The following is a 27,314-nucleotide window of genomic DNA, read 5'->3' as shown; positions in this document are numbered from 1 at the left end:
CAAATTCAGATGTGATCTCCCACACACAAAGCAGTGCTGACTATCCCTTATCAACCCTGTTCTTTCCAAACGCATGTATATCTTATCCCTCAGAATCCTCTCCAGTAACCTACCTACCACAGATATTAGGCTTACTGGTCCCAAATAAAGGCACAACATTAGCCACCCTGCAGTCCCCTGGCACCTCATCCGACATTAGCAGTGATGCAAATATCTCAGCCAGGGCTCCCACAATTTCTCCTGCCTCCCACAGTGTTCCTGAATATAATTGGACAGGCCTTCTGAAGATTTAACTACCTTCATACATTTTAAGACGTCCTGTACCTCCCTTATTGTATCTCAGACTATCCCCAAGACATCCCCTCAACTATCTCAGGTTCCAAAGTCTTCATATCTTTCTCCACAGTAAAAACAGAGGAGAAATACTCATTGAGGACCTCGTCCTTCTCCTGTGGCTCCACACGTAGATGTCCACTTAGGTCTGAGGGGCCCTATTCTCTCTCTAGATTATCTCTCTATTTCCCTTAATGAACATATAAAATCCCTTTGGATCTTCCCTGCCAAAGGTATCTCATGCCCCCTTTTTGCCCTCCTGATTTCCTTCGAGTACACTCCTACACCCCCTATACTCCTCCCGGGATTCACTTGATCCTAGCAGCCTGTACCTGACCCATGCCTCCTTTTTCCTGACCAGACCCTCAATATCCCTCGTCATCCAGGGTTCCCTACTCCTGCCAGCCTTGCTCTCCACTCTAACAGGACCATGAAGATCCTGAACTCTCAGTATCTCACTTTTAAAAGCCTCCCACTTGCCAGACATCCCTTTGCCTGCAAACAACCTACTCCAATCAACATTTGCAAGTTCCTGAGGCAAGGTCAAATTTGCTTTGGCCCAGTTTAGAACTCTAACTTGTGGACCAGATCTGTCCTTTTCCATAACGAATTTAAAACTAATAGAACTATGGTCACTGGTCTCAAAGTGCTCCCCCACTGACACCTCAGTCACTTGTCCAGACCCATCTCCCAAGAGTAGGTCAAGCTTTGCCCTCTCCCTGGTAGGGCCTTCTATATATTGCCTGAGGAAAGTTTCCTGGACGCACTGAACAAATTCCACCCCATCTAAGCCCTTAGCGCAATGGCAGTCCCAGTCTATGTTAGGAAAGTTAAAATCCCTTGCTATGACAACCCTATTATTCTTGAGCTTTCTGCAGTCTCCCTGCGTATTTGTTCCATGGCTGATATCCACTTCAGTGCCCTGTTCCCCATATCCCTTCATCCCTTTGGCACAAAGGCATTGATCCACCTCCCTGAATGACTTGTCCCCCACCGCACTCAGTGGGAGAGGCTCTTCAGGTTCACCCCCACTGGAATCACAGCCACCGTCACTTATGGCGGAAAATTCCAGAAGTGGTGGAGTAGCTGCAGTTAGAACCCATTCCTCACCCCTGCACTCAAGGATATGGTTGGTAGAAACATGCCAAGTCCTTTCACCCTGATTGAATCGATTCAGTGTGCAGATTAACTGAGAGGTCACGTCCCAAAACCAGCCCTTTTCAATCTTCTTCTGCCACTAAATGGGGGCAGCAGGACCCGACTCACTCCACGGACGTGGCTCCTCAGGAACCGGGACTGGAAATAGGTCTGAAGCTGGCCCGTGGTCTCCAGAGTCAAACATTTCCCTGGACCAGATCTTCTACTCTGCTTTGATCCTTGGAATCTCTTATTCCTTCATGATGCAGAAGGAGGCCATTCTGCCCATTGAATCTGTGCTGGCTCTCAGAGCAATCCATTCCGCCTTTTATTTCCCTCTACCACTAAGGACAATTTACACTGACCAATTAACCTACCAACCCACGTCTTTGGCATGTGGGAGGAAACCAGAGCACCCGGGGAACCGCACACTGTCCCAGGGAGAACGTGCAAACTCCACACAGACAGTACCCAAGGTCAAGGTTGAACCCAAGTCACCAGGGGTGGGCTGTGAGGCAGCAGCACTACACGCTGCACCACCATGTTGCCCTATTTCACGCGCTGAGCTCCCAAACACTGGACCAGTCACGGGGCACCTGCGAGAGGAGTCTGCACTGCTCAGCTGGAGTGGGCGAGGAGGAAGGTCTGGGTGCCAGGACCCGATGACACTCGTGCTTACCTCGTGGTGGGTGTCGACTCCTGACGGGCTGGGCAGCTCACAAAGATGACTTCCTGAGAGGGGGCTATACTGGCCGAGGAATCCTCCAAGCAGAAGACCATTCTGGAGGGATACAGGCAGACAGGCTGTAGGTCCTGAGCAGAAGCCCAGCTTCACCCACATCACCCAGCGAGAGGCACGAGCCCACCCACTCCCAGTCATTCACCATTGGGATGTGTTGCCAGGTCACGGGGACCTTCCCTGACTGTCACCCATGGCATTAACCAACCTTCCACCATCACGTTCCCCTGTCCATCTCTGCCTGGGTGGTCCCAATCACAGCTCAGTTACATCCCAATAAAACCTTCCAGTCAAAAATTTCTTTGGTGAGGTTGCTCCACTGAGCTTGGAAACCCGGAGAGCAGGGAGAGATACAGAGAAGTACAACAGCGCACCCAGCCCGAGGCAGACTCCAGCTGGGACACTGGGCAGCAGAGCCCATGGGGCAAAGCTCGGGTTGTTTCTGGTGCTGCACAGTGCAAGGTAACGTGCAAACTCCACACAGACAGCACCAGAGGTCAGGATCAAACCCAGCAATGTCACATTCTTCAGACTTTGGAACTGTCCCAGTGGATGGAGGGTGGTTAATGTAACCCCACTAATTAAAAAAGGAGGTAGAGACGGAACAAGGAATCATAGACTGGACTGCTTGGCATTAGCAGTGGGGAAAATACAGTGTTCACAGAAAAGGTGCACTAGCAGGACACTTGGAAAAGTGTGACAGACCGGTCAAGGTGAAGGGGAAATCATAGTTCTTAAAGCGACTGGCATCTTTCGAGGACGTAACCGGCAGAATAGATGAGGGAGAACCAGTGGGTGGGGAGTATTTGGACTTTCAGAAAGTAGTCAATTAAACCCCACGGGAGAGACTGGTGTGTAAAATGAAAGCACGTGGGGTTGGGACCAAGGTGCCAATGAGGAAGAGAACTGGCAAACCGACAAGAGACGGAAGGAACTCACGGGTCTGTTTCAGAGTGTCAGGCAGTGACGAGTGGGTCCAACAGGGATCAGTGCTGGGACACCAGTGATCCACGATATACTCATGATCTGGACAAGGGAATTAAATGTAATATCTCCAAGTATGTGGGTGACACAAAGCTGGGGGTGGGGGGGGGGGGCGGTGGCACGGGGGGTGCGGAGAGGTTCTGGTGTGACTTGGACAGGTACATGGCAGATGTGAGGTGATCCACTTTGAAGGCAGATTATTACCTGAATGGTGGTACATTGGGAAGGAGGGGGGGACGGGGGGCCAGAGGTGCAACGGGATCTGGGTGTCCCCGTGCACCAGTCGCTGAAGTAAGCATGCAGGAAGACATATGGTATAATGGTATGCTGGCCTTCGTAGAGAGGGCAGGGATGTCTTCCTGCAGCTGTACTGGTGAGAACGCACCTCGAGTACTGTGTGTACTTTGATCTCCTTCTCCAAAGAGGGATGTTCTTGCTCTGGAGGGAGTTCAGTGTAGATTCACCAGGACTGATGCCCGGGATGGCAGGTCTGACATACTGGGTCAATCTTGTTTACATTCACTAGAGTGTAGCAGAATGGGAGCTGACTTCACTGAAACCTGCAAAATTCTAACAGCCCTGAACAGGTTGGATGCGGAAAGGCTGTTGCTGATGACGGGGATGTCCAGGGTAAGGGGTCACATCCTGAGGATAAGAGGTGGGTTGTTTCAGACTGAGATGAAGAGGAATTTCTTTTCCCAGAGAGGGTGAACCTGTGGAATTCTGTGCCACAGAAAGCAGCTGAAGCCAAAGCATTAGATACATTCAAGGAGATGGATATTAGTCTTGGGGCTAGAGGGATCAAGGGATTTAGGAAGAAAGCTGGAACAGGGGACTGATTTGGATGATCAGCCATGATTGTCCCGAATGTGGACTGGTCCAGGAGGTTGAGAGACATGGGATCCAAGGTGAGCTGGCTAATTGGATCCAAACTTGGCTCAATGATAGGAACCAGAGGGTAACAGTGGATGATGCTTTTCTGATTGGAAGTCGATGACCAGTGGTGTACCACAGGGATCGGTGCTGGGACCCTTGTTGTTTGTGATATACAATGGGCGGCATGGTAGCGTAGTGGTTAGCGTGACGCTATTACAGCACCAGCGATCGGGGTTCAATTCCTGTCACTGTCTGTAAGGAGTTTGTACGTTCTGTGTCTGCGTGGGTTTCCGCCGGGTGCTCCGGTTTCCTCCCACATTCTAAAGACATACGGGTAGGTTAATATGGGTTTAAAATGGGCGGCGCGGACTCGCTGGGCCGGAAGGGCCTGTTACCACGCTGTAAATAAAATTTTAAAAAAACCTTGCGGATGTATGATTAGTACGTTTGTGGATGACACGAAAGTTGGTGATGCTGTGGATAGCGAGGAAGATCATCTAAAGCCATGGTAGGTCAAGGATCAGGTGAGAAGTTGGGTGGAGCATTGGCAGATGGAATTAAATCCTAACAAATTCAAGGTGGCGCATTTTGGGAAGTCAAAGAGGGATCAGACAGATACAGTAACTGGTTGGACGATAAGGAATGTCGATCAGCAGAGGGATCTTGGGGTTGAGTGCATAGCTCCCTGAAAGTGGCAGCACAGGTCGATAGGGTGGTGAAGAAGGCATATGGCATGCTTGCCTTCATAGGTCAGGGCATGGAATATAAAAGTTCATATGTAATGCGGCAACTGTTCAAAGCACTGGTTAGACCGCACTTGGAATAATGTGTGCAGCTCTGGTCTTCAAGCTACAGGAAATATGTGGCTGCACTGGTGAGAGTGTAGAGGAGGTTCGCCGATTGGAGGACTTTAGTTACGGGGAGAGACTGGACAGGCTGGCCTTGTTTTCTTCGGAGCGAAAGAGACTCAAGCAGTGACCTGACAGAGTACATAACATTATGAGGCAGAGATAGGGTAGGTAGTCAGAATCTTTTCCCCATGGTAGGGGTGTCAAAAACAAGAGGGCGTGGGTTTAAGGTGAGAGGGAGGAGTTTTAAAGGGGATTGGAGGGGAGTGGCTGATATCTGGAACGTGCTGCCAGAGGAGGCAGTGGAATCAGGTACAATCATCATGTTTAGGAAACATTTAGACAGACACTTGAATAGGCAAGGCATATGAGGATATGATCCTAATGCGGGGAAATGGGGTCAGTGTGAGTGGGTAAAAAGGTCGGCATGGCTGGGGGCCTGTTTCTGTGCTGTGCGATACGACTCCATGGAAGGAACAGTCAGCTCGGGCTGAATGGCCTACCTGCTCCTCTTTACTATAAATCTGCTGACTGGCCTCACGTGAACTCACAGAGGCTGCAGAGGGAGAGGTGGGGCTGGTTTATTTAAAAGATGTAATATTCCTTCTGGATTTGAATAAATATTCAGAGAAGTTTCCAGTCTTTCCTTTTGAGGGAAAGGACAGAGGATGTGGTGTTGGGATTGGACGAAGGGTCATGTGGGTCACAGAGACAGGGTGTGTGCCTGAGGGTCCAGTTCTTCCAGTTACATCCCAAAAGCAGCACCAATGACAGACAGCGGATTCCCTTGCAGAGGGAGAGACCATCCAAGAAATCACAAACAACCCTCTGTTCCTCGAGGTAAACACCGCTTTGCCCCTTGCATTGATCAAAATCCCCCGAATCAGCTGACGGTGATATTTCTGTTCCTGTCAGCCCCTCCTTACTTTTTCTGTGTTTCTCCAGACTTCACCCGGATCCTGCGGATCTGAATGTCGGAATCGGAACTGATCAAGGTGCTCCAGAGTGGCAGCTTGTACCAGGAAATGGAATTCTTCATTCTTTTCCACAGGGAATTCCAGGTGAGGGATGATTCCCACCTGAACTTTATGAGCAACAGGTCCCCAATGTCGACCTCGGTTACCACCAGGAAGGAATAGGTCTTGTTTGGTGAAAACCTCTCCACTCTGAACAAAACAGACGGATAGCATGGTGAGTCAGTGGGTTCAGTGGGCTGTGGGAGTTCTTCAGTGGCCCCGTTGTTGGAAGGAGATTGATGTAGACACCACATTGAACATCAGGCAGGTTTAGCACAGAGGGTGTCAGGGTTTACTGTGCCACACAGGACATCGTGAGAGGACGTCATGTAAGTAGGTCCCACGCTGATCCCCTTATTGGGAGGGGAGACCTGTCCCAGGATGGGGACAGTCAGTTCTCAGGAGGGTTACTGGCATGGACCAGATTCTGACAGACACTTGAACAGACAAGGCATGGAAGGGTTTGGTCCTAATGTGGGCAAGTGGGATTAGTGAGGATAGGCAACAAGGTCAGCATGAACATGGTGGGCCAAAGGGCCTGTTCCTGTGCTGCATGACGCCATAAGGTAACGGCTTGCCTAGGATCAATCAATAGCTTCCCCTGGATTGAGAGGCAGTGGGGGAGAAGAAGTGACCCAAGTGTGTACAACAGGCTGATATCAACGAAAATAAAACATCATTTGTAGAATGGGACGGAAAGCAAACACCCAGAATGGGGAAAACATAGAAGATGCAAACAAGAGTGTCACTGAGTAAAAAGCATCTACGTACAAAGTTTGGGCTATCAGATGGGATCAGACAACAGTGTTCTGTGCGGTATCGAGTCTAACCGATAAACAGATGAACTGTGCCCTGGATCCTGTCAATCATCTCTGAGATACACTGATAAACACCCACCTTTATAAATGGACAGAGAATATCCTGTGACACCACTGGGAAGAAGAGCAAGGGAATTCTGGCCAGTGTTCCTGCCTTCACCAACCCCACTCTGACCCGATGGACATCCTGCTGCTCTCAGATCTGACTGAGAAGTTGAAACAACCTCTGGGTCACTGGAGGAACGGCCTGTTACTCTGAACCGCAGGTCCCACCCAGCACCCAGTACCTGCTCTCAGCTGGTATAGTCAGAGTTCCCAGGTCAGCTGAATGCTGTGGTTCCTGGTGGGACGAGGACCAATATTATCAACTGGTCTCTCCGATCTCAAACTTGGAAATGGTCCTCTTATGTTGACACTACAACACGCTCCTGTGGGCCTGGTCAATCTCCAGACACTGCACCTTACCGATGGTCTCACCTGGAGCCTACAGTCCAGAACTGGCCAGTGGGCACTGGGACACTCCGGATTTGCTGCATGTTCTCCCGTGTAGCTGGATAGGGAAGTTGGCATGTGGAGCGACAGGAAGGACATCTGCCAAATCCGGACACAAGACCGTGTGATGCCGGGAATGTTGGCCATGTGGGAAAATTCCAGCTTCACCTGGAACCAATCACTTGCGTGATCATCTCCTGGGGAAATTGTGTCCAACGTGAAACGTGACTGGGGTTCCTGTGCCTGATGATCATCATTATTAATGCAACACCCATTCCTGAAACAACTTGCAGCTCGAAGGTCCACACCACAACACTCAGGGAACAGTTCCACACAACATAGAACAGTACAGCAGAGGCCCTTCAGCCCACCATGTCTGTGCCAACCATGATGCTAAATTAAACTTGTCCCTTTTTCCTGCACATGACCCATATCCCTCCATATCCATGTGCCTCTCTAACACCACTATCGTATCTGTCTCCAGCACCGCCCCCGGCAGCACGTTCCAGGCACCCCCCCCCCCCCCCCCCCCCCCCCGTGTAAATATCTTGCCCTGCACACCCCTTTTATACTTACCTCCTTTCATCTTAAAGCCACTAGTATTCAACATTTCCACCCTAGGACAAAGATTCTAACTGTCTTCCCTATCAATCCCTCTCATAATTTTATAAACTTCCATCAGGTCTCCCCTCAGCCTCTGATACTCCAGAGAAAACAACCCAAATTTGTCCAACCTCTGCTTGTAGCTCATACCCTTTAATCCAGGCAGCATCCTGGTGAACCTCTTCTGCACCCTCTCCAAAGCCTCCACATCCTTCCTGTAATGGGGTGACCAGAACTGCACACAATGCTCCAAGTGCGGCCTAACCAAAGTTTTATACAGCTGCAACATGATTTCCTGACTCTTACACTCTATGCCCCGAGTGATAAAGCCATTCTATCTACTTGTGAGGCCACTTTCAGGGAGCTATGGACTTGGACCCCAAGATCCCTCTGTACATCAGTGGTGTTAAGGGTCCTGCCATTAAATGCATACTGTTCCCTTACATTTGACCTCCCAAGGGAACACCCCAACAACACCTGGGATGACTGGCTGTGGGCGTGCCCAGTAAACGGTCAGAAGCCATGCTCAGCTGACTACACTCCTACACGGAACGGCAAACTCCCCGCGTACCATTTCTGGGTGTGTAACACCCCAAACCTGTTCCAGATCTGATTTTAGCCGATATTATGATTATTTTTTGCAGAGGGCCTGACATGACATCAGTGAGAACGCTACAACCCAAACAGCAGATGACCCAATTTCAAGGCATTGGTCCCTCCTCCACCAGCGCAGTGGCTGCAGTGTGGACCATCTACAAAGTACCCTGCAGTTACTGACCCAGGATACTCCGTCAGCACCTCTTAAATAAAGGACAACAGGTGTGGGGCAACACCACCACTTACAGGTTCCCCTCCAAGTCACACACCATCCTGATTTGAAAATGTATCACCATTCCTCCACATCACTGGGTTTAAACCCTAGGACCCCCTCCCTAACAGCACTGTGGGACCACCTTCACCAGAAGGACTGCAGCAGTTCAAGGAGGTGGCTCATTATCACCGTTTCAAGGGCAGTGAAGGATGGGCAATGAATTCTGCCCTCTCAGTGGTGCTCATATCCCAGAAATAAACTTAAAAGGAAATTATCCAGGAGTTTGAGTCAGGGATCAGTTCCAAGTAATTTATTTTTACAAGCAGCCTGCCAGCCTCCTGCCTGGTCACCAGGGATGCCGTGCTCAGTAACCTGAGAAGCAGGAGGCATCCTTCCAACTCTTAAAGGGAGCCCGAGTCGCAGTTTATCCCAAGCCTGCTCTGCCGTTCAATGACCTTGGCTCCAACACCACTCTCCCCTGGCACAGTGACTCCAATGTAGTCCAAATGTTTACCACTCTCCACCCTACACCAAATGATCCTGCCTCCACAGCCCTCTGTAGAAATTCCGGAAATTTATGATCTTCTGACAGAAGAAATTCCTCCTCATCTCTGTCTGAAATGGACAACCCTTGTTCTGAAATTCCGTCCCATTGTTCTAGTTATCCCCACTGGGGGAACATCCTCTTAAAATTCACCATTAGTCCCCCTCAGAACCTCATGATTCAATAAGATCACCTCTCATTCTTCGATGCTCCGACAAGTTTCGGCCCAGTCTGCTTGACCTCTCTTTGCACATCGCAGGCACCAACCCAGCGAACTCCTCTGCACCCTCCAATGCAAGCCCACCCTCCGAACTAAAAACCGAGATCTGCACTGTACCCAGTCCTCCAGGTGCGGTCTCACCAGTGTCCTGCACAGGTGCATCAGAACTTCCCTACTTTTATACTCCAATAAAGGTCAGTATTCCATTAGTTTCTTCATCACTTGCTGTACCTGCCACTAATTTTTAGTGCTTCAGTCTTGCTTTCCCATTCTCACATTTTCCCCACATTACTCCACCTGCCAACCCCTTGCTCACTCACCTAACCCGTCTCGATCTCCCTGCAGGCTTGGTGTCTGCCTCACAACTTGGCACTGTTGTATCAGCAGCAGATCTGGCTCCAGTGGACTTGGTTCCTTCCTCCAGTTTTCAATAAGTGAGGCCCCAGCCCTGGTCCCTGTGGCAGCCCACCAGTTCCTGCTGCCAGTCTGAAAATGACCCACTTACTCTCACTGGATACTTTCCTGTTAGTTATTCTCCCTTCCTGTCTGTGCCAATAATTTACCACTAACCCCATGAGGTCTTCTACTGGAAGCTTTTATTTGGCATTGACCGATTCTGCTCGATCATTTTCTAAATGTTCTGCTGTGACCTCTGTCATGAATTCCAGCATTTTTACAAATACTGGGCCAACTAGCCTTCGGTTTCCTGCCTTCAGTCTCCCTTCTTGAATAGAGACTTCACATTGTGGTTTTCCAGGCCTCTGGGACCTCTCCAGAATCCAGGGGATTTGGTCGATCACAGCTCAGCCCCAGGCTGTAGGACTCAGCTCCGGGACTTGCGCACCTTCACCCCTCTCAGTTTGCCCAGTCCCATCCTGTAGTCCATGATTATCTACTGTCGTTGCTTTCAGTGCCTGCTACGTGGAAGCTCCTACCAGTTGTTACGAACATTTATCAGTTCAGTTCCATTCTCTCCTTCTCCCTCCTCATCATACTTTACCCTCTTTTCCTGCTTGTATAAACAGTAAAGTTCCAATAATCCGCTATCCGATACCTGGTTCGCCTTTGACGTTTACCACACTCGCTTCTACTTATGCCATTGGTAGCAATGTGGCCCATGACGTCTGGCTGCTCATGCCCCTGGCACTGGGGAGGTAACACACCATCCCAGAGTTGTGTCTATGGCCACAGAAACACTACTCTCTCCCAATTACTGAATCCCTGATCACTACTACTCCCCAACTCTTCCCCCTCCCCTCCTGTGCGGTTGGGTCTCTTGCAGCGCCACTCTCCTGTCTCTGACTGCACTCCTCTGAGGATTCACTGGCCCAAGGACATCTGAAAGGGAAGATCCGTGGTGTGAGATGGACTCAGAGACCTCCTGCACTACCTCCCTGCTCCTGCCTCCTGGTCTGTCACCCTCGTCCAGCAGAGTGACCACTGCCCCGAACGTGTTATCCAAGTGCAGCCTTGAGGATGCACACGCCGTCTCCATGTCCCATCTGCTTCCTGACCCTGGAGCTCGAGCTGCTGTGGTGGAGGCACTTCCTGCACATCTCCATCACCGCAGGTGTCCACGGCTTCCACACTTCCATGCCCGCTCCATTCCCATGCCCGGATCAACTACTTTGTCTCGTGAGATGGACCCAACTTCCCTTTTGCTGGTACGGGAGCTCTGGAAGCTGCTGAGGACCTCCCGTCACGGGACATCTTCCCCCACACACCCCGCGGGACCTCCTGACGCGGGACATCTCCCGTCCCGGGGCACCCTGACACGGGACATCTCCAGTCCCGGGGCACCCTGACACGGGACATCTCCCGTCCCGGGGCACCCTGACACGGGACATCTCCCGTCCCGGGGCACCCTGACACGGGACATCTCCCGTCCCGGGGCACCCTGACACGGGACATCTCCCGTCCCGGGGCACCCTGACACGGGACATCTCCCGTCCCGGGGCACCCTGACACGGGACATCTCCCGTCCCGGGACACCCTGTCACGGGACATCTCCCGTCCCGGGACCTCCTGTCACGGGACATCTCCCGTCCCGGGACCTCCTGTCGCGGGACATCTCCCCTCCCGTCGCAGAACATCTCCCATCCGGGACCTCCTGTCGCGGGATGTCTCCCCCCCACACCTACTGTCCTTGTGGCGAAGCATCTGCCTTGAGCAGGGATCTACTGACAGAAGTTTCCTGGGGTCAGCTTATTGCTTTGTTACATTTATCCAATGGGCTGTTTTAGTTCCCAGTGACTGAAGTACTCACTCTTGCTCATCTATTTCCACACCACAAACCATTGGGGTTCCCAGTGACCGGCCCGCCTTTGGCTCCAGCCGATTACCAGCTCTGAAAGTGTCACTTAGTTTTCCACGTACAAGTCAAGGAACATCAGAAAGTCCCTGGAGCTGTGGCAAGATAAACTTTTCACGTGTGATCCAGCTTCTAATTCTTCCAGAGGAGCCGCTGTGATCACTGATATCCTGAGAGGAGTAGGGAACTCCCCGACTCTCCCCAGCAACTTTCCCCTCTGACAGAACAGCTCAAAGGTGGATGAGCTAAGTTACAAATTGACTTTTTCAAAGCTTTTCAAGCTCTGCAGGGTGACAAAATACTGGGTGCACAAACTGAAGCTCTATCACAGTCTCTGGCTTGGAATTTCTCAAAGGTTTGCTTTCACTGTATTTCTCTGGTCCCTCTACTATGGGAGGATGCTGAGCACCTTCTAGTACTTCTACACAGTAATAATAACATGGAGACAGTACTTCTGTTGGTAAGGAAAAATTAAACCAAACATTGAGCCTTGTAGAACTACAATGATGTCTCTGATTAATGCTGAGGCAAGATGCTGAGAGAGGCAGCTGTCACTCTCATCAGGAACAGTGTGCAGCTTAGACAGGCACCTGGACAATGGGGTGTCCGGGGAAAACACTCAAACAGCACGGGGAATGTGCGCTCTACTATTGGGAAGGAAGCCTGTCCTTCTCAGCAGTACATTTACACACAGGAGTGTGGTCACTGTAGTTAAACTGGAAACACTCCAGTCCGTTTGTGCACAGCAGGATTCCACATAGGGTGATGTAAAATGACCCCAAAACTTCTTGTGACATTGGCTGAGGGATAAACTTTAGTTGGAATATCAGCGATAATTCCCTGGCTCCTGTGAAATACCCCCCCTGGAATCTTGGTTTTGAAGGTGGTGCCTCAGTCCTGTGTGGAGTGACCGACGGGATCCCTTGTTCAGTGGGAAGGCACCCTTTGCCCAGATAAGGAGAGTGGGGGGATTGTTACAGTAGCGTCTGGGTCAGGCATGTCGACAAAGTTCTGGAGTTGCAGACAGAGGGTGGGTCGTGATGGGGAAGGTCTGGGTGTTGATGGGTGCGTGAGGGAGTGTAGGCCGTAAATGGGAGTTGAGTAGGGGGGTGGGGATGGTGTGGGTGGGGAGGGTGTGGGGGGTGGGGATGGTGGGGGTGGGGAGGGTGTGGGGGTGGGGATGGTGTGGGGTGGGGATGGTGTGTGGGTGGGGATGGTGTGGGTGGGATGGTGTGGGTGGGGATGGTGTGGGGTGGGGATGGTGTGTGGGTGGGGATGGTGTGGGGGGTGGGGATGGTGTGGGGGGTGGGGATGGTGGGGGTGGGAGGGTGTGGGGGTGGGGATGGTGTGGGGTGGGGATGGTGTGGGGTGGGGATGGTGTGGGTGGGGATGGTGTGGGGGTGGGGAAGGTGGGGGTGGGGATGGTGTGGGGGTGGGGAGGGTGGGGGTGGGGATGGTGGGGGTGGGGATGGGGATGGGGAGGGTGTGGGGTTGGGGAGGGTGTTGTGGGGTGGGGATGGTGGGGGTGGGGATGGTGGGGGTGGGATGGTGTGGGGGTGGGGATGGTGGGGGTGGGGATGGTGTGGGTGGGATGGTGGGGTGGGGATGGTGGGGGTGGGGAGGGGATGGTGGGGGTGGGATGGGTGTGGGGGTGGGGATGGTGTGTGGGGTGGGGATGGTGTGGGGTGGGGATGGTGTGTGGGGTGGGGATGGTGGGGGTGGGGATGGTGGGGGTGGGGATGGTGTGTGGGGTGGGGATGGTGGGGGTGGGGAGGGTGTGTTGGGGTGGGGATGGTGGGGGTGGGGAGGGTGTGTGGGGTGGGGATGGTGTGGGGTGGGGATGGTGTGTGGGGTGGGGATGGTGGGGGTGGGGATGGTGTGGGGTGGGGATGGTGGGGGTGGGGAGGGTGTGTGGGGTGGGGATGGTGTGTGGGGTGGGGATGGTGTGGGGTGGGGATGGTGGGGTGGGGAGGGTGTGGGGGGGTGGGGATGGTGGGGGTGGGGAGGGTGTGTGGGGTGGGGATGGTGTGGGGTGGGGATGGTGGGGGTGGGGATGGTGTGGGGTGGGGTAAGGCAGTCAGACTCTGCAGCTGGAATTACTTAGTGGCTGTTGGAAGGTCTATGCTGAAGGAAAAGAACGCTCAGAGCAAGCTGGGGCCTCCAACCCGACTCAGGTTCCCACTGGGAACCGGATCATCCCATGTCTGATTCTGCAACCGGTCAGTGGGTCCAGGGAGAAGCACTGTTACCCCTCGTGGAACCTGCGCTGGGTTACTGGGGCCCCAGGTGCCGTTGGAAGGCAGCCGAGCTGTGCTGTGGGCTGCAGTCTGACTCACGTTTCAATCTGAAGGTTCTCAACATCATTCCTCGTCCCATGAAGAGACACAGATAGTGTGGGGTCAATGTCAAAGTGGGTAATCCTGCTGGAGAAGTGAATCTTCAGCTGATAGTGATAAACTGGGAAGAAAAAGAAGGTGTGGTTAATTACAATCAGTTTGTAGCCTCTGTTCAATGTTGCTGGCAGCTGCACCGTGTTCCCTGCTCCAGGGGTCCACAGCCAGAGTTGTGGTCAGACCTTCTTCAGAGGACAGCAAGGATCTCCTGGCCCCCACACTCATTTCAGGGAGAGCACCACTGGGCCCAGAGGAGAGGGTGCTATTACCACAGAGACACAGCCTGGCTCCACAGCCCTTGGCGGCCCCAGTGACGCTGCCCTGGAAAAGCGCCGTCTCCAGAGGCCAGCATCCAATGCCGAGGTACAATGGTGGTGGAACATTGTTGCTGTGGAATGCCCCAGGACACATTCAGTGTGATGGCCAGTCGCCGTTGTTTGGTGGAGCTGTAACTCACGGGCTTATGATGGTGCTTTATGATCAACTCACACACCCACCAGAACCTTTCCTGAGACCACCCAGACTCTCACCTACTCAGCTTCCACCCAGGGCACCTACCCTTAAAGCCCCCCGTTTCAACCTTCTGTGAAGGACTGGCTGCTGGTGTCAGACAGAACGTTTAAAACAGCAGATGGGCCTGAGTCAGGCCAGTGAGTACAACCCAGCAACTGCTGCTGCAGCCAGAGGTCCCACCGGCACCCACCCACAGCATGTGGGACTGTGCACACTCTGCTACTCCGGACAGGAACAGAAATAACTCAACACATGGTTTAGTAGCTGTCGACTTTGCTGTTTCAGCTTTACCGATTCAATTTATTCTAATCAGGTACCTCATTGTGGCCATCAACAGTTCCCAGTGAAGAGCCCTGCGGTGACGAGATGGTGCAGTGGAGATTCACCAGGACTGGAGGACTTTAGTGATGGGGAGGGACTGGACAGGCTGGGCTTGTTTTCCCTGGAGCGAAGGAGGCCGAGGGGGGACCTGACAGAGACATATGAAGCCCTAGGGAGCGAAGCTGGGGTAGATAGTCAGAATCTTTGCCGAGGTATCAAAAACGAGACAGGTTTAAGGTGAGAGGAAGGAGGTTGAAAGGTGACTTAAGGGGTCAGTTTCTATTTTGTACCGAGAGTGGTTGATATCTGGAACTCGTTGCCCAGGGAGGTGGTGGAACCAGATACAACTATTACAGAGGAATTTGGACGGGTGCATAAGTAGGCAGGCCACAGAAGGACATGGCCCTATTGAAGGTAAATGGGATCGGTGTGGACAGGAAAGGTCAGCAGGGACGTGGTGGGCTGAAGGGCCTGTTTCGGTGCCCTACAAACCTTACTCTATCACACAGTACAAGGCAATTCAGCCCATCAAGTCTGTGCTGCCTCCAATTAGCTGCACGTCCTGCTCTTCCCCATGGCCAGGCAAGGTGGTGTGTGTGGACTGTTCATCCAACATTCCCTGCCCTCTCACTCTGTGCCCTCAGCACGTCTCCCCATCTCCCAGCTGCTCAGTGGGTTTGCCCATTAGGGCATTTCACAGGAACACTCTGAACCAAGCTACATGTGGCAAAAGGTTAGCAGAGGCTTGGTCGGACAGCTGGCCTTCAGGATGCTGGGAAGGAGAGGTCTGGGGAGGGAATTCCACAACACAGGGGCTTGGCAGCTGAGGACGCAGGCAGAGGCAGGAGTGATAACCTGAGGAGGGAACGACGGCCCAGGACTTGGAGGGGTGTGGCTATCCACTCACACCCGGGCCAACAACTATGGCCATTTCCCTGAGCACGTCAGGGGCCAGCTGGGAGTCATCCTCCTGTGGGATTGGGGTTGGCAGCTCTCCTGCTCCGGAGGACATGTGAACCATACGGGTTGAGGCCGATTGAGCTCCCTCGCCTCCATCCTTAGAGTTTCAGTGGACGTTGCCATGGTGCGATGGCCTATGGACAAGGTTGCTGACCTACCAGCCCTGAAACTTTGCCCGCCCCCCCACAACAGGTGCCGGGCCGGGAGGTATGGCAGAGGGAGGGGAGCGAGGCCTGGGGGAGATGTTGAAGCAGGATCGAGGTGATGTTACAGAGGTGGGGTTGGGGGAGGTGGTGCAGACCTGTGGTGTGAAGGTCACACTGGGGTCAATTGTGAGAGGAGGGCTGGGAGTGTCCTGGGTCAGTCTCAGTGAGGAGAAGGGTTCCTTGTCATGGGACAGAGAGTGAGACGTGCAGAGGACTTAAACCCCTACCACCTCAGACACCAGGCAGGGGGGTTTGGGCTGGTGGGGGGGGTGGGGAAGTTATAATGCCCTGGGGTCCCTGCCCATCAGCATTGGTCCATGATGATGTCAGCGGTTGGGTGGCCCAGGATGACCAGGTGCGAGGTGTGGACCTGCCCTGACTCCACACTGACAGGAGGCTGGGGGTCTGGGGGTGGGGGACGTTCCAGTGAGTTCCACATCATCACCTCTGAGTAAAACAAAATCCCTCCAGAATATAGTATTAATGGTAGGACTCTTGACAGTGTGGAGGATCAGAGGGATCTTGGGGTCCGAGTCCATAGGACGCTCAAAGTGGCTGCGCAGGTTGACTCTGGTTAAGAAGGCATATGGTGTATTGTCCTTCATCAATCGGGGAATTGAATTTAGGAGCCGAGAGGTATTGTTGCAGCTATATAGGACCCTGGTCAGACCCCACTTGGAGTACTGTGCTCAGTTCTGGTCACCTCACTACAGGAAGGATGTGGAAGCCATAGAGAGGGTGCAGAGGAGATTTACAAGGATGCTGCCTGGAATGCGGAGCATGCCTTATGAAAGCAGGTTGAGGGAACTCGGCCTTTTCTCCTTGGAGAGATGGAGGATGAGGGGGGACCTGATAGAGGTATATAAAATGATGAGAGGCATTGATCAGGCAGATAGTCAGAGGCTTTTCCCCAGGGCTGAATTGGTGGCCACAAGAGGACACAGGTTTAAGGTGCTGGGGAGTAGATATAGAGGAGATGTCAGGGGTAAGTTTTTTACTCAGAGAGTGGTGAGTGTGTGGAATGGGCTGCCCGCAACGGTGGTGGAGGCTGATACGATAGGGTCATTTAAGAGACTGTTAGATAGGTACATGGAGCTGAGTAAAATAGAGGGCTATGGGTAAGCCTAGTAATTTCTAGGGTAGGGACATGTTCGGCACAGCTTTGTGCTGTAATTGTTCTATGTTCTATGTTCAACCCCACGTCCCACCCCAACCGTAAACCCGTGCCTGCCCCTCACTACGGGGGGGACTTCCCTCTCCACTCCCAGTCTGAAACAGATGTGACCTGCGTTGGCTCTGCTCTCACACACTACCCCACCTCCCCAGCCCCACCTCACCGCTGAAACCTCACACACTGCCCCACCTCACACTGAAACCTCTCTCCCTGCAACCCAGTCGGTGAACCCTTCTGATAAACTCTGCCTGCCCACAGTTCCTCTCCCACTCACCAATACCGACCCCTCGACCAGCCGGGACACCACGGCTTCCCTGCTGTGGATCCCAGGCCTGAAAAGGCTGAGTGATGAATGACTAAATATAGGCCCCTCCACACCAGCCCCCACATCAGAGAGAACCCCGACTCTGGCCCCCACCCCGGCCCCTCTCTCAGACAGAACCCCCAACCCCTCCCCCAGAGAGAACCCCCCACCATGGCCCCTCCCCCAGAGAGAACCCCCCACCTCAGCCCCTCCGTCAGAGGGAACCCCCCCACCCCAGCCTCTCCCTCAGAGGGAACCCCCCCACCCCAGCCCCTCCCTCAGAGAGAACCCGTGCCTCCAGCCCTACCTCGGAAAGGCATCTCCGCCCTGGTCTTCAGGTACATCCTGCTGACCCTCCTGGTGTGGACCCGAGTCACGCTGTAGCCCAGGGCGTTGCACCGATTCTTGCGGCAATTCAGACACATCCCTTTTTCGAAGGACTGGTGGCTGCCGCAGCGGAACGCGATGCATGGCTGGTCTTCGTGCAGCAGGGAGTCGATGAAGAGGTGGATCGATCGCTCGTGCTCACACTTTACAGCTTCCGAGAACGCTGCAGGGTGACAGAGACCTGGTGACCGAGACCTGGTGACCCACGCCTGCGTACATCACACCACACACCCCGAGACCTGGTGACCCACGCCCGCGTACATCACGCCACCCACCCCGAGACACGGTGACCCACGCCCGCGTACATCACGCCACCCACCCCGAGACCTGGTGACCCACGCCCGCGTACATCACCCCACGCACCCCGAGACACGGTGACCCACGCCCGCGTACATCACCCCACGCACCCCGAGACACGGTGACCCACTCCCGCGTACATCACGCCACCCACCCCGAGACAGGGTGACCCACGCCCGGGTACATCACGACACCCACCCCGAGACACGGTGACCCACGCCCGGGTACATCACGCCACCCACCCCGAGAGACGGTGACCCACGCCCGTGTATGTCACGCCACCCACCCCAAGACGCGGTGACCCACGCCTGCGTACATCACGCCACCCACCCCGGTAACCATCCGGCCAGAACCACACGGCTCTCGTGGTGACCCACGGGCTGTGCCTCCTCACACCACCTGCCCCATTACTCACAACAACCCCTCACCACTCGGGTGACCACCGACCAATCACCTTCCCCCAGTAGGGGTGACAATGGACCAATCCCTCCCATTTCCCCCACTCACAACCAGGGTAACAACAGACCAGTCCCCTCCTGTTCCTGCCCTCACTGGGGTAACAGTAGACCAGTGAACCATCCTGGTGTTTTGAACTGTTACACGTAGGGGCAGTTTCCACCAATACATCAGATCATGTCTGACGGACACAGTTACCCGCACCACTGAGGTGAAACCCAACAACATGCTGACCCAAGGTGTAAAGACGGAAGGAGCTGGAAGGGTTTGGAAGGTCACACTTTCAGTGCCGAGGGGATCTTTCTTTTCTCAGTTTCTGGGACGTGGGATAACATTTATTGTTCACCCCTAACTGCTGGTGGTGAACCTCTGCAGTTCTCCCACAGTGCTGTTGGGGAGGGAGTCGCAGGGGTTCAACCCAGGGTCAATAGACCTCCAGATTAGGGTGGTGTGCGAGGTGGAGGGGAACATGCAGGAGGTGACGTTCCCCTGCCTTTGTCCGGCTCGGCCCTACAGGTCGGGGTTTGGGAGGTGCTGTCAGAGCAGCCGGGGTGAGTGAGTGCGGAACATTTTGTGGATGGTGCACACTGCAGCAACCGACCACTGGGGGCAGGGTCTGCTGATGGGACACCTCGCTGCTGACCAACGACAGCCAGCCACCCCTGTGGGGACCAGAGCTGCAACTGGTGCGGGTCGGACTGCCCTGTGTCCCACACCCACGGGGTGAGACAATAGTTGGGGGCAAAGCCCACACGGCCTCCAGAGGAGGGGGTGGTCTCGGAGCTCTGCACAGCCCCCTAGAGAACCTGAAGATGGACCCCCTCCCCCAAACAGTCCCTACCAGCCAGACCTGGCCACGCTCACCATCTCACTGTGGAGCCCACGCCACCCTCATGGTATCCCAGCTGCTGATTCAACAGGACCGTGGGCACCTGCATGTTCAAAAGGCACTCGGTGAACATTCGTTATACAAAGTGGGGATTCCTTGGGATGGCAAAATGATCACAAATAGAGGGTTGGTTGGGGACAGAGACCGTTGTGGGTGGGATGTCACCAGGAGCAGCCTCTTGTTCATGACTTTGGTGATAGATCCCAATGTGTCCAAGTTTGCTGATGATACCAAGCGAGTTGTGAGGAGGTGCGAGGAAGGTGGTTGCAGATGGAGAACACTCTGGGAACAGGAGGGGTCACACAGCCAGGTCGGGAGAGAAGACAGAATGCTCATTAAATGGTGAGAAACTCATCTGTCTGCAAAGAGGATTCGTGGCGTGAGGTTCATGAGATGTGGCAAGTGAACATGGAGAGATGGTGACCAACGGGTACCTTGGCCTCTGCTGCAAGGGGGGAGGGTGAACAGGTCCATCAGCTGGGTTACAGGGCTGTGCTTTGTGCAGTTTTGGTCCCTGTTATGTCTGCCTGGAGTGGGTGTAGTGTGGTCACTAGGACTAGGGGCTTGTCCCGAAGACAGACCGAGCCAATCAGCTGCTGTGCAGTGGAACCTGAAGGAGGAGTTCTGCATGGACCCTGCACCTCACCCAGTGCAGACACCACATTATTGGGGCAGTTATTTCATCTACAATCAAAGTGAGAGACCTTCCTTATACAGGAGGAGGCCATTTGACTCCTGCAAATACTTCCTCCAGCTCACTTTTGAATCCGACGATTTTACTTTCAGAGAATGTAGTTCAGACCACACACACTCACCGCGTGTCCAGCCTTCCCATCCACCTGGCTCCTTTGACCATCACCCTGAACCTCTGTCCTCCGTTTCCTTCTGTTGCCATTGGAAATATTTTCTCCTCATATCAAAGCTCCTCCATCAGACCTTGCCTTCACCTTCCCTGGCCCAAGGAGAATGGCCCCCAGCTTCCCCACTCACAACACCTCACCCATGAGCCCCTGCCCTTCTGCCTGCTGACACCCAATGCCCCAGAGAAGGTATCAGCCACCGTGCCCCTTGCTCTTACCGTAAATGCCGTACATGGCAATGTTGTTGACGGCCTTCTGTAGGTCACAGCCCGGCTGGAAGCTGCCTCCATTTGGGTAGATGTCAACGTGGCCCACAGGCTGCCGAATCCCAATGCTCATCCCCAGAGACTCCCGGGTGAAGGTGTGGAGAACATCAACAAAAGTGGCATCGTCAGGGGAAAGCCGTTCCTGAGCATGGAGCCCCTCAAACACTGGCCCCGCTGGGTCCAGCCCTGGAAGGAAGCACCGACACACACCAATGGGGCCATCTGTTTCAGAGTTTGCCGTTCTACATTAGCAGTTACCACATTGTACAGTGGACCCGTGACCTATTCGGATCAGGCAGTGGATGGAGGGTGGGGTTGAGGAGGGACGAGGCCTCCTCCCTGGAAAATCAGTCACAGGGGGAGGTGTTTGCTTGGAGTGGTGGAAGACCCTACTTGGGGCTCTGCTCTCCTGCCCCACCTTACACACAGACAGTCACAGGGCACACGCGCCACCTCGCGTCTCTGCCCTGTGACGTGTTGCCACCTTAATGCGAGGGGGCTGGAAGCAGGGTGGAATTATTGAGGACACTCGCACAGCGGGGTCGCACCATCGACCTTAGCGAGGGAAACCACAGCAGCTCAAGGTTCCTGGAGTCTTCAGACAAAGATTAAAAAAGACAAGAGGTTGTAATATTGGTTCAAGAAACGAGAGCTGTTTAATGAGATGAGGCGTGAGGATCATCGGCAAATGAAGCCACACATTGGACTGAGGGACTGAGGGCCAACTGCTGACGTGCAACAGACCCCAGAGACAGTCAGAGGGACACAGAAGCACCAACATGGTCACATTTGTGAAAAACGCAAGAACAGGGTGCCTGCAAATTCAGGTGGAGAACACACTTCCATCACGCCATCGACAACCGGTGCTTCAACAAGTGAAACAAGACAACGGCCACGTCTTGTTTCCTGTCACTCCATCCCAACAACACCCCATCCCCAACAACACCCCATCCCACACCCCATCCCAACAACACCCCATCCCACACCCCATCCCAACAACACCCCATCCCAACAACACCCCATCCCAACAACACCCCATCCCACACCCCATCCCAACAACACCCCCATCCCACACCCCATCCCAACAACACCCCCATCCCACACCCCATCCCAACAACACCCCATCCCACACCCCATCCCAACAACACCCCCATCCCACACTCCATCCCAACAACACCCCATCCCCAGCCGTCGCCCCCATCCAACACCCCCATCCCCAGCCAACACCCCCATCCCACACCCCATCCCCAAACAACACCCCCATCCCCAGCCGACGCCCCATCCCCAGCCGTCGCCCCCATCCAACACCCCCATCCCCAGCCAACACCCCCATCCCACACCCCATCCCCAAACAACACCCCCATCCCCAGCCAACGACCCCATCCCCAGCCAACACTCCCATCCCACACCCCATCCCCAGCCAACACCCCCATCCCACACCCCATCCCCAGCCAACGACCCCATCCCCAGCCAACGACCCCCCACAAATCTCCGGTCCCCAGGAGACCCCAATCCCCCCACTGACCTTGCACTGCCCCCAACCCCACTCACCACCTGGTGTCCAATTCTTGCTCTCCCCCCCACCCGGACAACATTGCTCTGCAATCCATCATCCCCCCCAACAACAGCGGTGGTCTCACCCCCATCCCCGAGCTCAGTCCCAGGGAGGAGAGGGCAGTCTGTTTATTGTCCAGTGCCGTTGGGTCTGGGTTCCACGTCCACTGTTGGCCATCCGACAAACCGTCCCAGCCCACACATCCCCACCGTCCATCACCAGGTCCTGGAGGAGGGTTCAGTTACCCTGCCCCACTCTGGGACTGAGGGTCACTGGGGTCGGTGGGGGGTGGTGCACTCAAGACAACCTGTTTAACCCAGCTGGAGGGGGACAGTCTGGGTGGTTTGTAGGGAGGAGGGGTATCAGTGAGAGCAGTTAGACAGCAGGTCAGAAGGTTCAAGGACAGAGGTGAGGGCTCAGAACAGGCTGTGTCACAGCACAGAATCCTCGCTCCACCAGCTCACCTGAGCTCTGTGTGACCACCCATTGCCGGCTGTTGGGTGAAATATACAGCATGGAAACAGGCCCTTCAGCCCAACATGTCTGTGCCAACCAAGATGTCTACCTGAGCCAGTCCCATTTAACTGCATTTGGCCCCTGTCCCTCTAAACCTTTCCCATCCATGGACCTGTCCAATTATCTCTAACTCCCCCACTCTAAGAAAAAGACTGACCGTCCACCATATCTACACCCCTCAGGATTTTATAAACCTCTATAAGGTCATCCCTCAGCCTCCTTTGCTCCAGGGAAACAGTCCCGGCCCATCTGGTCTCTCCTTATAACTGAAGCCCTCAGTTCCGGTAACGTCCTTGTGAAACGTTCCTGCATCTTTCCAGCTTAATGCCATCCTTCCTACAGCTAGACAACCAGGACTGCACACGGAACTCCAGGTGTGGTCTCACCAATGGCTGATACAGCTGGTCTGCTTGTCGAGCTGTAAACTGTGCCTCCAGAGGCTGGGATCAGGAGCCTCAGCCGTGCAGCTGGAGAATGGACGTCAGGCAGTTTGGGGTCAGTGTAAGCAGCATTGAGAGGCGAGGTCACAGCCTGTGCTGGGGAAGGGGGCAGTGGGGAGTGAGCAATAACTCTGATGTCAGGGGTGGGCAGGGTAGGAGGGTGGGGGAGGTTGTTCCTCACTGCAGTTACCAACACCCCCCACCCCCACCCCCCCAGAAATGCCCAGTGACACTGTACCAGGACACCGTCACGGGTAGACAGGGTGGTGAGACAGGTGTCTAGCACGCTGGCCTTCATCAGTCAGGGCACTGAGTACAGGAGCTGGGACGTTATGTTGCAGTTGTACAAGTCGTTGGTGAGGCCACACTCGGAGCACTGTGTACAGTTTGGTCACCCTGTTATAGGAAAGACGTGGTTAAACTGGAAAGAGGGCAGGGAAGATTTACAAGGATGTTGCCAGGACTCGAGGGCCTGGGTTACAGGGAGAGGTTGGCCAGGCTGGGTCTTTATTCCTTGGAACATAAGAGAATGAGGGGCGACCTTATAGAAGTGTTTAAAATTATGAGAGGCAGAGATAAGGTGGACAGTAACAGCCTTTTCCCCAGGGTAGGGGAGTCCAAGACTAGGGGGCGTAGGTTGAGGATGAGAGGGGAAAGATTTAAAAGGGACCTGAGGGGCAACTTTTTCACACCGAGGGTGGTGAGTGCATGGAACAAGCTGCCAGAGGAAGTGGGTGAGGCAGGTAGAACAGGATCATTTAAGAAGCACTTGGATAGGTACATGGAGGGGCAGAGCTTGGAGGGATATGGGCTGAATGCAGGAAATTGGGACTAGCCGTGTGGGCACCGTGGTCGGCATGGACTGGTTGGGCCGAAGGGCCTGTATGCGTGCTGCATTGCTCCATGACTCTATTGGAGATGCCTGCCATCTAGTGCCAACTCATGGCAACACAAGTGTCAGAGCAAAGCATTGCCAAGATGAAGGAACCAGCCATGTCTGAAACTTGCAACATGACTCAGTTGTAGATTCAGCTGCTGCGAGGGAGCCCAGTGGCCGAGGGATCAGGTACCGGCTTTCCAAGCTGGAGGAACATCTCCATGAGGCACTGCCTCCAGGCTCCAGGCTCCTTCCATTGCATGGTTCACCGCTGGCCCAGTGTTGGAGGGTGGGCGAGGGACCCGGAGGCATGGATCTGCCCAGGCAGTGAGGGAGTGGAAGGAGGAGTGTTTTCTCCATTGAGAGAGAAAGGGAAATTAACCAACTGGTCATCAGACCTTCCAAAGAATCGGGACTACCAATGAGATTCTGAGCCTTTGAGAATTACTGTGGCCCTCCACAGTCAGACAGTGGAGGGGTTCAAGGTTGTCAGTTGATGTTCAGCGAACAGGGAGACATTCAACACACAGAGACACAGAAGACTGCAGATGCTGGAATCTGAAGCAACACATGATCTGCTGGAGGAACTCAGCGGGTGGAGCAGGATCTGTTGGGAGGGGGTGGTGGGGAAGGAATTGTCGACGTTTCAGGTCTGAACCTTGCATTAGGATTGAGAGTGGAGAGGTGAAATGGCCCGTATAAGAAGAGAAGGGGCTTGTGGTGAGACAGGAGTCCACCAATCCACCTTGGACCCCTTCCTGAGTCCAGCAACAACCTCAGACTTCTTTCTCATCGTTTCCCCTTCTCCCCTTTATACTGACCGTCTCACCTCTCCACTCAGTCCTGCTGCAGGGTTTCAACCTGAAACATCGACGAGTCCTGCCCTCCCACACACGCCGCTCGACCCGCTGAGTTCCTCCAGCAGATTGTTTGATGCTGGACACATGCTGGCTTGAAGTTGTTGGCTGTAAAGGGATCTGAGGGATTCATTGGCTCAGTGTGGGGCTACAGGATGCAGGATGGAGGGGGTGTTTGTGGAGACAATTGGCCTGGTGAAGTGTGGGCCTCAGGAACTGTCCACATCCTGAGCTGATGACTTGTTAACTGACAAAATCCCAACAGAAGCAAAGAAGTGGGGCAATGAATACAAACCCTGTGGGAGTCAGCAGGCAGAAGGAGCAGTGTAACACAGGGAACACACAACAGGAAAAGCTGAATCACTCCCCATCCCAGTGTGGTGGCTGAACCACTTGGCGAAGGGACAGTGTACCACCGCACCACGGCTGTACCACAGGCATACAGTGTACCACCGCACCACGGCTGTACCATAGTACAGGTGTACAATGTACCACCACACCACAACTGTACCACAGGCGTACAGTGTACCACCGCACCACGGCTGTACCATAGTACAGGTGTACAATGTACCACCACACCACAACTGTACCACAGGCATACAGTGTACCACCGCACCACAGCTGTACCATAGTACAGGTGTACAATGTACCACCGCACCACGGCTGTACCACAGGCATACGGTGTACCACCGCACCACAGCTGTACCACAGGGCGGGCGTACAATGCACCACCACACCACAGCTGTACCACAGTACAGGTGTACAATGTACCATCACACCACAGCTGTACCACAGGCATACAGTGTACCACCACACCACAGCTGTACCACAGGGTGGGTGTAGAGTGTACCACCGCACCACGGCTGTACCACAGGGCACAGGCAGAAGAGAGGAAGGACAACAAGAGGCCATTAGAAGATTAAACCAGGCCACTTCTTGAGACCCCCAACCACAACAGCAACAAGGAAATAGGTGGGAAGCTCCAGCTGTCAGAGAGTTTACGGGGCCTGGGTCCTGAACTGAAAGGGTCCCTGGTACAGGAAGAGGCATCAGCCAAGGAGAGGTCAGGAGACTGACACTGTTGCTGAGCTATCGGTGTGTTCAGGGCTCGCTCTGCAGAACAAGGTCACCAGCAGTGGCAGACTGCAGTAATCAGTGAGCACTGAGGGCAGGGTGGCTGCCAACTCTCCATGCCACACACCACACCGCAGCAGATACTTAGAATGTTACTGGAGGAAACTGTCCCATTTTATGCCAAAACACAACAGTTTCTATAGTTTAGATTGATACATGTGAACTTATTGGAACACTTGGACTGCGACTCTGTTATAATGAATGTTGAAATCAAAACTTTTCAACAAATATTACAGGGCGTCAGTTTATGGTAATACAATGGTAAACACCAAGTATTTCTGGGTCAAAGGTTGTTATCATAACAAAGCATTTATAGATCGGCTGTAAGTAGCTCAGAAGTAATCTTAAACAAAGCTCACCGCAGACCCAGGGATTGTGGCAAAGAGAACTGTACTTCAAGAAAGAACAGCTTCCACAGGCAGCCCAATCCAACAGTTCACATTCTGCCCCAACACTCCACAAGGAATGTTACCATCCTATCTACCCCAGACACACGGATCACGTCGGGGTCTCAAGGCCAGGACGTCCCATTGGAATGTCCTGATTTGGCCTGAAAATGGTCAGTGAAGTGTTGTGTTCCATGTTAAGGTGTGATCAAATCCCCAGACCAGTGTGTTTCAACTGTGAGGAGGTGGGATTCTGAAACACACAGCCCCCGAATGTCCGGGTGCACACAGGGAGGGGCAAGGCCCAAACGCACAGCCCCGAATGTCTGGGTCCACATGGGGGGCAGGACCCAAACACACTGCCCCTGAATGTCCAGGTCCACACAAGGGGGCAGGACCCAAACACACAGCCCCCGAATGTCCGGGTCCACACAGGGGGGCAAGGCCCAAACGGAGGAGCCGTGTGTCAGAAACCCAGATCTCCAGCACGCAGAATGCCCAGAGGTATAGGACAGGAACAAATTAAACATGATCTTTGAAAGTCAATAAATCCCTAGGCCCACACAAAATGGACCCTGCTCTGATAACGTAAATGTTTGTGGGCAGGGGACTTGTAAATGTTTAAGTATTTTGGGGTCAATCCTCACAACAATGGGGGAGGATACAGAATCTGACCATCTGTTTCCAGTGCTGGTTGGGACAAGGTGTCAGAGAGGCAGAAGGCACCAAGTGTGGTCCTGTTGTTTACAGGGAGCGAAGGGAGATTAAATAATCACACGCCTGGCAGCCTG

The 27,314-nt window shown here is 53.8% G+C and overlaps 3 protein-coding genes and 1 long non-coding RNA gene across 14 annotated transcripts in view; 1 reads left to right on the top strand and 3 right to left on the bottom strand.

The window, feature by feature from the left end:
- The window catches only part of LOC127582549 (uncharacterized), a 118,113-nt gene extending 107,938 nt beyond the window's left edge, over positions 1 to 10,175 (top strand). For 2 of the 4 annotated variants that reach the window (XR_007958127.1, XR_007958126.1), the window contains exons 2-3: positions 5,863 to 6,108; positions 8,491 to 10,175. This is a non-coding gene — a long non-coding RNA (uncharacterized LOC127582549). The remainder of the gene's footprint in view (positions 1 to 5,862; positions 6,109 to 8,490) is intronic. The other 2 variants (XR_007958125.1, XR_007958122.1) reach the window with 1 other exon arrangement.
- si:ch1073-396h14.1 (disintegrin and metalloproteinase domain-containing protein 10) overlaps positions 1 to 27,314 on the bottom strand; it is a 177,162-nt gene that overhangs the window by 58,108 nt on the left and 91,740 nt on the right. The window lies entirely within an intron of this gene.
- LOC127582548 (lipoprotein lipase-like) overlaps positions 1 to 27,314 on the bottom strand; it is a 41,064-nt gene that overhangs the window by 576 nt on the left and 13,174 nt on the right. For 3 of the 4 annotated variants that reach the window (XM_052037897.1, XM_052037898.1, XM_052037899.1), the window contains exons 5-9: positions 20,711 to 20,944; positions 17,911 to 18,153; positions 14,069 to 14,189; positions 5,844 to 6,083; positions 2,150 to 2,251 (exon numbers count right to left, since the gene is read on the bottom strand). In XM_052037897.1, coding sequence (XP_051893857.1) covers positions 2,150 to 2,251; positions 5,844 to 6,083; positions 14,069 to 14,189; positions 17,911 to 18,153; positions 20,711 to 20,944 — 940 coding nt within the window. The remainder of the gene's footprint in view (positions 1 to 2,149; positions 2,252 to 5,843; positions 6,084 to 14,068; positions 14,190 to 17,910; positions 18,154 to 20,710; positions 20,945 to 27,314) is intronic. The other variant, XM_052037900.1, reaches the window with a different exon arrangement.
- LOC127582547 (lipoprotein lipase-like) overlaps positions 1 to 27,314 on the bottom strand; it is a 140,591-nt gene that overhangs the window by 105,574 nt on the left and 7,703 nt on the right. The window lies entirely within an intron of this gene.

Source organism: Pristis pectinata, chromosome 24 (genome assembly GCF_009764475.1).
Source record: "Pristis pectinata isolate sPriPec2 chromosome 24, sPriPec2.1.pri, whole genome shotgun sequence".
NCBI classification, from domain to species: Eukaryota; Metazoa; Chordata; class Chondrichthyes; order Rhinopristiformes; family Pristidae; genus Pristis; species Pristis pectinata.
The sequence above is the reverse complement of the archived record's forward strand: the minus strand, read 5'-3'. Positions and strand labels throughout refer to the sequence as shown.